The 12,080-nt window shown below is 38.5% G+C and overlaps 1 protein-coding gene across 1 annotated transcript in view; it reads right to left on the reverse strand.

Moving 5' to 3' along the window:
• DOCK2 (dedicator of cytokinesis 2) overlaps positions 1-12,080 on the reverse strand; it is a 492,812-nt gene that overhangs the window by 396,172 nt on the left and 84,560 nt on the right. Inside the window, exons 16-22 of the mRNA XM_042850773.2 lie at positions 11,620-11,692; positions 11,430-11,533; positions 8,051-8,234; positions 7,850-7,947; positions 4,111-4,200; positions 2,657-2,757; positions 384-518 (exon numbers count right to left, since the gene is read on the reverse strand). Of these exons, the coding sequence (XP_042706707.1) occupies positions 384-518; positions 2,657-2,757; positions 4,111-4,200; positions 7,850-7,947; positions 8,051-8,234; positions 11,430-11,533; positions 11,620-11,692 (785 nt within the window). The remainder of the gene's footprint in view (positions 1-383; positions 519-2,656; positions 2,758-4,110; positions 4,201-7,849; positions 7,948-8,050; positions 8,235-11,429; positions 11,534-11,619; positions 11,693-12,080) is intronic.

The raw sequence follows: 12,080 nt of genomic DNA on the forward strand, positions 1-12,080 counted from the left end.
CCACCTGTCATGCTCTTTGGCCCAAGCCAAATAGCTGGAAAAACAATCTGATGTCATTGGTAATCACCTTTCAAGAGAGGTCATTATCTTAGTAGGAATTGGGAATTTGTGCTCTGAATGAAATGGAAAGTGGATGTTTACTTTTTGTGACAATTTTCATTATGAAAAAATTTACCACCTGAATAAAGTATTAATCCTTAAAACTTTAGGCCAAGAACACCATCAAGTATCTGATAACTCTTGTGCTCAATTTGAAATAAAAAGATGATCAGAAAATTCCTACAGGTGTATGCCCAATTCTTCCTCCCCCCACCAACACTAATATTACACCTTTGTGCCATTGCAGCACTAATCAATCAAGTGCTTACAGAACAAGAACTTACTGTGAAAATAATGTTCTTGACCGAACAATGAATTTGAACACGTATTCCAGTGCTTTCAAAGTTCTTAGTATAGGCTCACATTGTTCCCCTCTACTGGAAGTATCCAAATACGTCTTCAGAACCGTCATTAGTTTCCTGAATTAGGGATAAAAGAAAAAACACGTCAGTAACTAGCTTTGTCTCAGTAAATTACTCAACATTCTTAATCTGCAGTTCCATAGTACATCAAGACTCAAATTGCAGATATAAAAATAAACCAGATTAAATATTTTTACTACTGTACATGTCAATTGTAAGACTCCTGTAAATGTGATGAGAATGAATAGCAAATAACTGATTCTGAAATGATATAAGTTTCTTCTAGTATAGAAACTGTCAGCACCAGAGCTGACAATCCTGGAAACTATGATTCAGCAGCATTCATTTTAGTGCCAGTGATCCGTGTACAAGGAAATTTAATCCTTTATATGCATTGTACTCTAGGTGACTTTTGCCTGCCATAAACGTAATAAATTAGGAAGCACTAAATGTAGGCATGTGCTCTAACACTATTAAACACTAGTGGCATGACTGTTCAAATAAAATATCTAATATAAGGTATGTACGATATTTACCTATTTCCTCATTGCATGCTCTGAGGGGAATCTCTGCTGCACTGGCACATTATTTGCTAACAAAAATGTCACGCAAGTGTAATTTTCTCCTGTTATCACTGCAGTCAAATTGATTTTCGTTATTTATTTAAATGGGAGCAGAATCAGGCCCTTAGACTGAGGCCTGGTCTATGCTGAAAAGTTTATTGGTAGAGTTATATACGTCCGGGGTGTGGGAAAAAATCCTCAATAGACACAGCTATGCTTATAAAACCCCCAGTATAGACACAGCTATATCAACAGAACAGAGCTTCTGTTGGCATCACTAACATTCAGGGAGGTTGTTCCTATGCCAACAGAGAAACCCCTTCTGCCAGTACAGGCTATGTTTACACTATGGTATTATGCCAACATAGTCTCCCAGCTATAGACATACCCTGAGTTTCTCAATTTTGGTCATTACAGTTTCAGAAGTGTGTCATGTCAACCTTGATGGGACCCCTACTGATTCATTATTAGAGTTGGGTGGGAAACAGTTTCCCATTTCCAGAAATGTTAGTTTGACCTCCTCCCCCAACACACATCTTAAACTGGGACAAATTCAAAATCTCAAAAATATTCATTAGCCAAAAAACTCTCCCGTTAGCCTCCCCCCCACATTTTGGATCAATTGAAACATTTTGGTTTGATGTTGACCTTTTTTTTCCCTCTCCCCCCCCCCCCACTTTTCTTTTTAACCATTCTCAGTCCAATTAAGCTTACCTTTCAAAATGTAAAGTTGTTTCACATTGAAAAGCTGGAGTTTTTCCATTTCAAGAATGCCAAACCAAAACAAACTATTTTGTTTTGTTATCTCTACATTTTTTCAAGTTGTGAAAACCCACTCCTGTTTGCAAACAGTTTTGGTTTTGACAAATTGGCTTTTTTGGCAAAAAAACATTGACAAAATTTGTGACAATTCCAGTTATAATAGGTTCTTTCATTACAGTATCAAAATGCTGGGAACTTCCTATGAGCCAGTTTATGAAGCACATAGATTTCTTGTCTTCCTGCATCACAATTAAATTGACCCTTGTTGGTCAACTACACCTGCCTATCCCACTCCAACCCATTACATGCTAGTGAGTGGAGGTAGTGATACCTGGGATTCCACATAGGGAGGAAAGTTCCATTGTTTATTTGGGACTATATGGGATCCCTGCAAATGGAGGCTACCAAAGGAATTTGCTGAATTCATTACTTACTGCCATAACCACAACCATCCCAAGCAAGCTCTGCAGAATTTTGCAGCAATGATTATCTGGCTGCAGACTCCTCACACAGGGGAGGTTTATGCATTGCTGTACAGCTAACGACTGCCTTTTGAGACTTTCCACAGCTAGAGGCTTTCTGCCAGAGTTTGCACAAACTTGGTGTAATCAATCTGCTTCATGTTGGACATAACCCTGAATCCCTTAAGGTTTTCTTCAGTCCTTACACACGTTTAGTCCTCTTTGAAATCCATACAAGTTTTGCTTGCAGGAGGACTAAACAAACTGAAAAGGATCTCCATTTGGCCAACGTATTGTAGTACTTTATCAAGTCAAGACATCTAATGAGATTAAAGTTACTTGTTAACTTTCAAAAAATGACTGGGGGATTTTTAAAAAAAGAGAGAGAAAAGAAAAGAATAAAACTTACTTGTAAGCCAAAGTTGCACTGAAGTGCTGTTGGATATAAGCTTCCAGAACAGTATTGAAATGTTGAAATTTCCTGTCTGCAATAAGTCCTATTATATAAATCTAAAGAGAGATTAATCAAATTAGTGTTTGCCATGCGCACAACATTAAAATGGAAATATCAGGTTCCTTTATATTTATCATTCTGAAACGTTTACTTTTAAGAACTTACTTTGGGCACAATTTGATGCACAGTTTCAGCAAATTTAGCTATTCACTCTGATGCTGGCAGATCAGGTGCCAGTTTTTGCCAAGGCTTTAGGCTTCAGCTGAGCTCTGACAAATTCATTGCTGGAAACCAGTCCAGCTCACCTGTGTTAGCATGGGTAAGATGGGTACTGGATTTATAACAATATTTTTAGACTTTATGAAATGCTTTTAAGTTGCTTCACGTATTAATTCCACTCTTCTTGTCTGTATCCCAAGCTATAAGGTGATATGTAAGTTTTAGTTTGCAACTGTAGGACTGCTTGCTATGACCCTGTGAACCCAATCAGAAGGAATGGTCCACTGCCCATCAAGAAGGACTATCGGAACGAAGTAGGCCATTGTGGAACATCACAATACAAAGACTTAGTTAATGGCTCTCTCTGACCCACAAAAGTGTGTTACATGCAAGAAAGCCCCTACCATCAGCTTGAATGCTGGTGGGAGGAAATAAAACAGAACAGAAAAAAATTCATCTCTCTTTTGATGTTTGGGCTCAGACAGGGCCAGACACACTAAACTGAAGCAGAGGTCCCCATGGTTACTCTGGGTTTGCCCTGAAAGACATTTTGAATTGAGAGATGTAGACATCTGTCACCTTTTGGAACCACAGACTGCCTGCTTTAACCTGTAAATAACTGATTTTCTTCCTAGTCAATAAATTCTTAGTTTACTATAGGTCTGACTACCAGTGTTGTCTTTGGTGAGAGATCTGAGTTATAAATTCATCTGGGGAAAGTGACTGGTCTATTAAGACTGGGAGCAACCTGAATATTTTGTGACCTTTGGTGTAAGTGACCATTTATCACTTAGTCTAGTTTGCCTGAGTGGCAAGATAGAGTGGAATGCCCAAGGGGACTGTCTGTGCCTCCATGGTAAGACTGTTTATAGTACTTTCAGAGATCAGATTTGTTACAGGGTTATAGAACAGATCACTAGTTTGGGGTGTCTGCTCTCCTTTTTGACAGTCTGCTCTGAGGTTGGCACTTATGGTCATAAGCCACTCCACACAGCGTGACACACTCAAAGGCAACTTTTCATCAACTAGTTTTGTTATTTTAACACTAATTCCTTGAGGTGTATATATACATACTTTGGAGTCTCTTATGACTCTTTAGTAGTGCAGTGTCTTCAGTGCATTTCAAGTCCATTTGCTCATTTTTTCTATTTGCAGTGTAGTCTTTTTTTTTTTCCTATGATGATTCTTACCAGTGCATCAAAGACTAGAATGTCATATTCATCACTATGGGAATGTTCCATCATGATGTTAAACAGGGCATCCAAAGTGTCTTGGAGAAACTATATGATGGAAAATGAAACAAGACAAAATAATTAAAATAACTTGGAAAAATCACATTGAGAACTCATTTTGCAGATAATGGAACTTGGTTTCCTCTAGATGGATTTTTGGAGGCCCCTGGGAAAATTGTGGGGCTTTTTTTATGATGCACCTCAGAGGATATAGCCTTTAGTTCCTGGAATTTGACCATGTCCCTGAAGATTCCCATCGGTTAGTCCATAATATACACTTAGGTTATTTATCAATGCTATGACTTTAAACTATCACTATCTGTAGTTTGTATATAATTAAAACAATTCCTGCCTTTTTGAGTGATATAGATCAATATTTGCTCTTTTTATCCTGAAAAGGTAACAGCACAAAAGATGTTTATCCCTCTAGAGCAGGGATCGGCAATCTTTAGCACCTGGCCCGTCAGGGAAATCCGCTGGCAGGCTGGCACGGTTTGTTTACCTGCAGCGTCCAAAGGTTCGTCCGATCGCAGCTCCCACTGGCTGCGGTTCGCTGTTCCAGGCCAATGGGGGCTGCAGGAAGCTGTGTCCAGCACATCCCTCGGCCCATGCTGCTTCCTGCAGCCCCCATTGGCCTGGAGCGGCGAACCGCGGCCAGTGGGAGCTGCGATCGGCCGAACCTGCAGATGCTGCAGGTAAACAAACTGGCCTGGCCCGACAGTGGCTTTCCCTGACGGGCTGCATGCCAAAGGTTGCCGATCCCTGCTCTAGAGCCTGAGACTGAGCCCATTATAGTCAATAGTGAGACCCCTGTTGATTTGAATTGGCTTTGGCTCATCCTTAGTGGGTACTGCACTTTTCACCCCCTCCCCATAGAACAGAGGTAGCTACTATAGCATTAGTTGCTTTTAGACTTAAAAGGTAAGGTTGATTTAAATTACATGACTCCTAATTTGGGTGCCTTCTCTTTATGTCGTCATTAACTATTAACATCGTTCAGTAGTTTTTTCACAAATTCTTACCTACCTTGCATTTGTTATAAGAAGGCAGGGCATTAATAATATATTCCCATTTTTTAAAAACCTGACATATATAACCCAGCTATAAAAAAAACAAGGCTTATTCTCTTGTATACCTGTTGACAGCAGCAGAAAGCACAAACTGAGCAAATATTCCTTTACCAGCTATGTTTGAGCAATGTTTACTATTATTCTCTTCCATCATTTTTTTTAATCACCTGTCTATGACAAGCCCAAAATTAAAATTTAGCTCTGGTGTAGGTTGAGTGTTAGAATATTTGTGAAAAGCACCACTTTGTCGCTAATGTCCCAATTCTGTATTATCTGCACAAAGAAAATTCCCAGATGGATAAATCTTTAACCCCACTTGAGAATAAGAAAGCATAATGGATCAGGCCAGAAACCCATCTGTACTCATCATCATCATCTGACAGTAGCTGACACTAGATGCTTTGGAGGAAGGGGCAGAAACTCTTTAGTAGACAATTGTGGAGTTTCCTGCCCACAAGGAAGTACCTTACTAACCCTTATAATTAGAGGCTGGTTTATGCACTTAAGATTATACCTCTTTCAAAACTTTAAGGATCAGGGAAGGTTTTCATTAGTATCATTTTAGAGAGGGCAGAAAAAAAAACTTATCTGAAAGCAAATGTTTGTTATTTCTTGGATTAAAAACTACATGTAGTCTAAACAGTTACTGTAAGATTCAAGAATTCTGTATTGTGTTGAAGATAGCAGTCCAGAATCTGTTAAATGGGCTTTCATTGTCATTTATCAAGTGCTTTACTAAAGTCCATATAGATTAAATCTACCACATTTCTCTTGTCTAGAGAATCAGTTATCAAAGAAAGATGTCAGGTTAGTCTGACACAGTCTGACCATGTTGCACTATCTCCTATTTATGTCTAATTATTCTTTCCTTCACAATTTGTTCTAAAGCCTTGCATATATTGAGATCAGACTAATGGGTCTGTAGTTGCCTGGATCACACAGCCAGAGATAATATTTATGGGACCCAGGTATGAGATGTGCTAGCCATTGTCACCTGTTTTGCATAGTAAGTCAGTTTTATAGTTCCCTGAAGAGTAAACTACAGGTGCAAAGTAAAATTCCGATGCCGGGGGGAAAATGGTTGTTTTAGCTATTTTCTCAATGATTTGAACACATACAAAGTGCAGCGGGAAGAGACATGGCACCACAAACTAGCAACAATAACATGTTTACCTTGGCTAAGGCATGTTGAAGCAGTAAGATTTTGAATTAAGGATCTACAAGTGTTAGACTAATACTATGTTTGGAATATTCATGGTACTCTGAGTTAGCTGAGCAATATTCCCTTAATCAAGGTGGGTGTCCCAGAAGACAACTCTGTGAAGCTTTAAGTAGACAGAAAATGAGCTATACCTATTGGATTACAGGACAGTATTACTACCTCTGCTAGTGATATTTAGCTAGATAGATGTAGATACACATGTGGGGAATAAAATTTGACAAGGAGAAAAACCAAGATTAAGCCATCTTTCTACCTTCCAGAAAAACACTAAAATAAAAATTGGAGACAGGCACCTTTAGGAGGAGGAATGGGAAGTGGCAGAAGTCATTTCCCTTGAGGATTTGTATCTGCCAGATTTAGCTACTTCTGCAGCCTTGCAAATAGTCTTTACATGGAGCAGTAAACTGATTTTTAAAGTAAATGCATATCACTTGCATTTGTTAATGTAGAGGGCCTCAGCTTTATCCAATAACTCTTTCGGTATTACAACTTCTAATCTACTCTCATCTAGGCTAAATATTTGTTATGTTGTTACTTAGATTGTTTTCTACGTGTGTATTTCAAATTTGCAAATATGGTCAAATGAATTTTATATGTATGGCTGAAAGAGGTCAAATACCTTTGGCTATATGTCCATATCTGCTAGTGAGTCAAATGAAATTAGCCTAACACAAATAGCATCAAAAATGTATTGTACTCTTGCACACTTGTTCAAACGTGGCCCAGCAAGCAACAATGTGTGATGTCAGCATAGGAATTTCTGACATTAAACTATCTAATATAAGGACTCCTACTCATAATAGTAATGAAATCCTAAGTTACCATCCTATAGTGACTACATGATTTTCTCCATCCATATTGTAACTAATATCTATTTAAAAATTATCCTTACCTGTCCCACTAGCTTAATCCTTATAAGTGTGCAAATTGTATTTTGCTTTCACCAAGATTGGTGTTAAGATATATTGGAAATTGTTTCATGTGAGCATCTTGTACAATTAATGACAAAACTTTGTCATTGTAATGATTTTATGTGAACAGAGAAAATTATCTCTCATTTCAGGGAAGAGTGGTGTGCAGCTGAGCTCTGCAGCATCACCTCTTCCTAAATCATTGGAATGGTGTATTTTGTCCATTGTGTGGAGGAAGACTAGGTTCTGGAATAACAAGGGCATACCTAACTCTACTAAATGGAAAAAAATAATCCCGTCTATCAGACTATTGTTGAATGCCATGAACAACAGCCTGACAGAAGCCTAAATGTTCTATCCTCTGTCAAAAGAGAAGCAGCAGGCTCACAAAATCAGCGTTAAAGGGGAGAGGAACCCAGGAGTTTGCTATTTACAGAGCTCCAACAGCAACAGAACAACAGCTGTGTAACAATGTAACATTGAAAAGGAGGTACCTTCACAACTTCCTCCCCATCCACAATCTTCAGTTTTTCTAAATTTTCCTGTAGCAGTTCCGGTTTCATGCGCCACTTCAAAAGACCCAGTAAACCCACTGAAATAAATTGCAGAGAAGATAACTCACATGGATGTTAAAAAGCTTTAAGAATGTGTAATAGCCTTTTTCAAATGCTTACACAAGAATTTGAACTGCATACCATTTTGAGTTAGCTTTGTTGAACAAACCAGAGTTGAAATAGAAAAGGCATCCCGTGTGCTTACTGAGAGTCCTCCTACACTGCTAGCACTTCGGCTTAAGGTCAATCCTTTATTCTCCACATGTTGGCGAGAGGAAGGTAGAGTCAAATAGGCACTGGCATCCTCCATTTTCTTACTATCACCCTGAAAAGATATTAGTTATGTATTATTTGTATTGCAGGAATGCATAGGAATCACAGTCATGGACAAGCATTAGGCACTGCACAAACATAGTTTACAAAGTAAGGGTAGGTAAGAGAAAACAGGTGAAGCGCAAGTAAACACAAACAATGCTGGTCAGCAAGAAAGTTGTAGTCTCAGCACACCAGCAATCTCACCACTGTCAAGATTTTTTTCTGGGCACCACAGGAAAAGTTTAAGGAGAGGTGAATTTGAGGGTGCTCAAAGGGTGCTCCTTCCCATATGCAAAGGGCAGCCTGGAAGAAATTGGAAAGGCAATTGTTTGAAAATGTAATAAGTGGACGATGCTGGCTGGTATCCATGGTAGAATGCAGGCTGGAGTTGACCTCTCAATAGCACAGACAAGTAAAGTGGGGATAGGACATGAAGGGCCTTGAAAGTGGCAAAGTAGTTTGTATTTGATGAAATGGAGAAGAGGACAGTGAAAGGATGCAAAGAGGATGACATGATCAAAGCAAGAATCCTGGAAATTTTTCTTTGAAGCACCATTTTTAATGGATATAAGGGGGTGGGGAGATCGAGACTGCATTTTTCAAGGTTACAGAAGATGATGTTGCAGTAATTGAGATCCAACAGGAGGGTGATCTGGACTGTCTGGATGGAGGGGAAAGGCGATATCTTAGAGATGTTATTCAGGAATAACTGGCAAGATGTAAAATGGGAGATTATTTCTTCTGATTTGAAGACATTCCATAGAGAGGCAATCAAAACAGAATTGTGGTGTTTGGCCTTCTAAGAGAGGCTGTGAATAGTGATGAGCCAAAGAAAATGACATTCTAATTTTGTATAAAGGCAAAGTAAATCTGTATTCTGTAAAATTATTTTAGAAGTCCTCTCAATAATTGTATGCACTTGAATATTGATTAGGGTGGACAGATACTATGACAGACCGAATGCAGTCTGTCATAAAATCCAATTTGATTACATTGGAACTATTCAGAAATGAGAAATTAGGGAAAACTATACTCAGTTGACAATTAAGACTGGAACTGAAAACAGTCTCCCCAACACAAGCTTCTAGCAAAAGAAGCCTATTAAAATAAAATAAAAACAACACTTTAGTCAGATTATGAAATGGTAAGTACTAGGGAAGGAAAACAGAATATACTTAACTACAGCTCTTGGAATGGCTACTTGCACCATATAGTACATCTATCAGTTCACAGTTTGTACCCAATACTGTTGCAACTATTCAAATTTCATGACTGTTCAGGTTTGAAGCTGAATTTCCAGACCATATCAGAAGGTGCAACTGCCAGGCCTGCAGAGCAAGTGTAGCAGATGTGGAGGAGAGTGTGCTGACCTGAAATTTACTCAGCACAGGATTTCTAGATTCAGGAGACTTATTCTTTGACATTTACCATAGCTCCAAAAGGTTTGGCCTATGAAAGAAGGGCTGTGTGCAAACAGACCTATGGTGTCAGTTTTTATGGTTTTCTATAATTCTTGAGATAATTCATGCTAATGCATCCCTAAGAGGTGTCAGGGATGCTTCCCAATCTGACAAGATGTAGAAAGAGGCTTGGTGCCTAAACTCAGTTCAGGTTCTCACTCAAAAGCATTAAAAAAACCACAGGTTTTCCATCCCATGAGGAGATGTCCATTCTCTAGCTGCAGTGAAGCAAAGCACAGGAAAAGCCTAAAAATTATCAAGAGATATATTGAGGGTGGAAAGGTCACTTCTGAAGTTGAAGATGTACTAGAACATTGGCAAGTGTTGCCTGCTTCCTCAATATTATCAGTCTCACAATTAGGGTGGTTTTGGGGGGGGGGGGTTGTTTTGTTTTTTGTTTTAAAAACACGTTAGATGAGAGTCTCAGCTTTCATTTTGAATTAAAAGTTTCTAACCTTCAGAGAAAAGCTTGAAAACGTGATTCAAGTGCACACCAAAGGACTGAACATCAGAAACCAAAAAAAGAAAAAAAAACCACCTAAAAACTTTAAACTCAAAAGGTTTTAAATACCTTTTAAAGCCTCTCCGTTTCTGGGATCCTGACTCATGTTTTTAAATGCTTAGCATTGGTGTATCTGTGTTTGAATTCTAGAAGTAGCATTTCTCTGTCAGAAATGATCTGTCTATCTTCTACCATAAATATAATGTGCCAACTCAGTTTAGCATTTCTAATATTATATCTCTTGCTTAACCAGAAGTTATGGGCTTGATGCAGGAATCACTTGCTGAAATTTATGGGTTGCATTATACAATCAATCAAGACTGGATGATCATAACGGTCCCTTCTGGCCTCAATATTTATCAGTTTTAGCACCAACAAGAGGTTGGCAAATATCTAAAAAAATACATTAATCTCCACTGGAATTTATAAACTATTTGCTTTAGTTGTGTGCATGCCTCTGTTTTAGCTTGCCATGAATATTACAGAAAACTAGTTTACTGGACCAAACACATTTGGAAACAGCTAATTAAGTACAGGATTGATTATATTTTCAGGAAATTCATTTCCAATTCCCAGTCTTCAGTATCTGCATGGGAAACCCAAGTTTAATATCATTCATCCAACCGGGGGGGTGGGGGTGGGGGGATGGGAAGGTTAACTGTGTTATCTGTGGCTAATCAGAACTAACCAGCACTGTTCAAATGTCCGGTATCCAAATCCCTGCAACTGACTGTTCATATACAATCCACGGCTAAGTAGTATTCATTGTAATTATAAACCAACCAACCCTTCACAAATACAAGGAAGTCACAAGCTGTTCACAGATTATTCACAAGGCAGAAGAGATCATGCTGAAATTAACTGAATCAGTGTTTAATTGAATTTTATTCCATGCTCTAATGATGGTTTAAGTCCAGGCCTTGAGTTTTGTCCCAAGCTTCTAGAAGTAGGGACAAAGTAAACTTTAAGCAGGGCAACAAAGGTTAAAATGTGGGAACAGCAACTATCCTGTGTCACTCTACAATGATTCCTACCTATAGCGAATGTTTGGGGTCATCTTGACTGGTTCTAGAAAAAGATGCATCCAGTCTTGTCCATTCAGAAGAAGGACCACATAATTTAAGTCTTTAATAGGATAATGAGAGGAAGACCATCGAAAACTGGGAATATCATAGAAGACTGAACAGTAAAAAAGTCAGTGAAAAAAATAATTCCTTCTATGCAACAGCCTTCATTACTATACCTTTAATACTACCAACTCATGGGAGCCATCTTGAAGAGTTGTACCATCCTCCTTCATTAGCTTTACGTAGGCCATTGCAAAATTCTTTTCTCCTTTGTCTTTAGCTACAAAGTACAAAATCATGTGTTATTTTTTTTAAAGGATTGGCAACCTTGATTGCAAACAAAAATAATAAAAATTCTGTACTTACACTCTTGAGATGACCTGTGTCTGAACATGAAACGCAGATGTATTCTTTGCATGTCTTCAATGGGGACTGCCACCTTTTATAAATCAGAAGTTATGGCACATAATTAAACTGGTCTACTTTGAAATGAATATCCACCATTCCTTTAATTGCTGGGTTTAGCTACTCATGCAATCTGGGCAATTTACAAATTCTGGTTGATATTGTGAAGTTGTTCTTACTGAATATTGCTGCATCAAGGAATGCCTCTGTATATTGCTAACAAGCTTGTAAGCACATCTCTTCCAGACTAGGGACAATGGAGAGTAGTTACCTTTAATGACTGTACTCTGATTGCTCAGTATATATGCTAAGAAGGAGGATGTCTAGAGCTGGGAGAAACCACTTCCTCCAGCCTGCATGTAAGTAGGCTTGGGTTTGAAGAGTGGAAAATTACTAGCAGCAGGACAAAGGAACCAGGAGTT

Source organism: Chrysemys picta, chromosome 8, assembly GCF_011386835.1.
Source record: "Chrysemys picta bellii isolate R12L10 chromosome 8, ASM1138683v2, whole genome shotgun sequence".
Lineage (NCBI taxonomy): Eukaryota > Metazoa > Chordata > Testudines > Emydidae > Chrysemys > Chrysemys picta.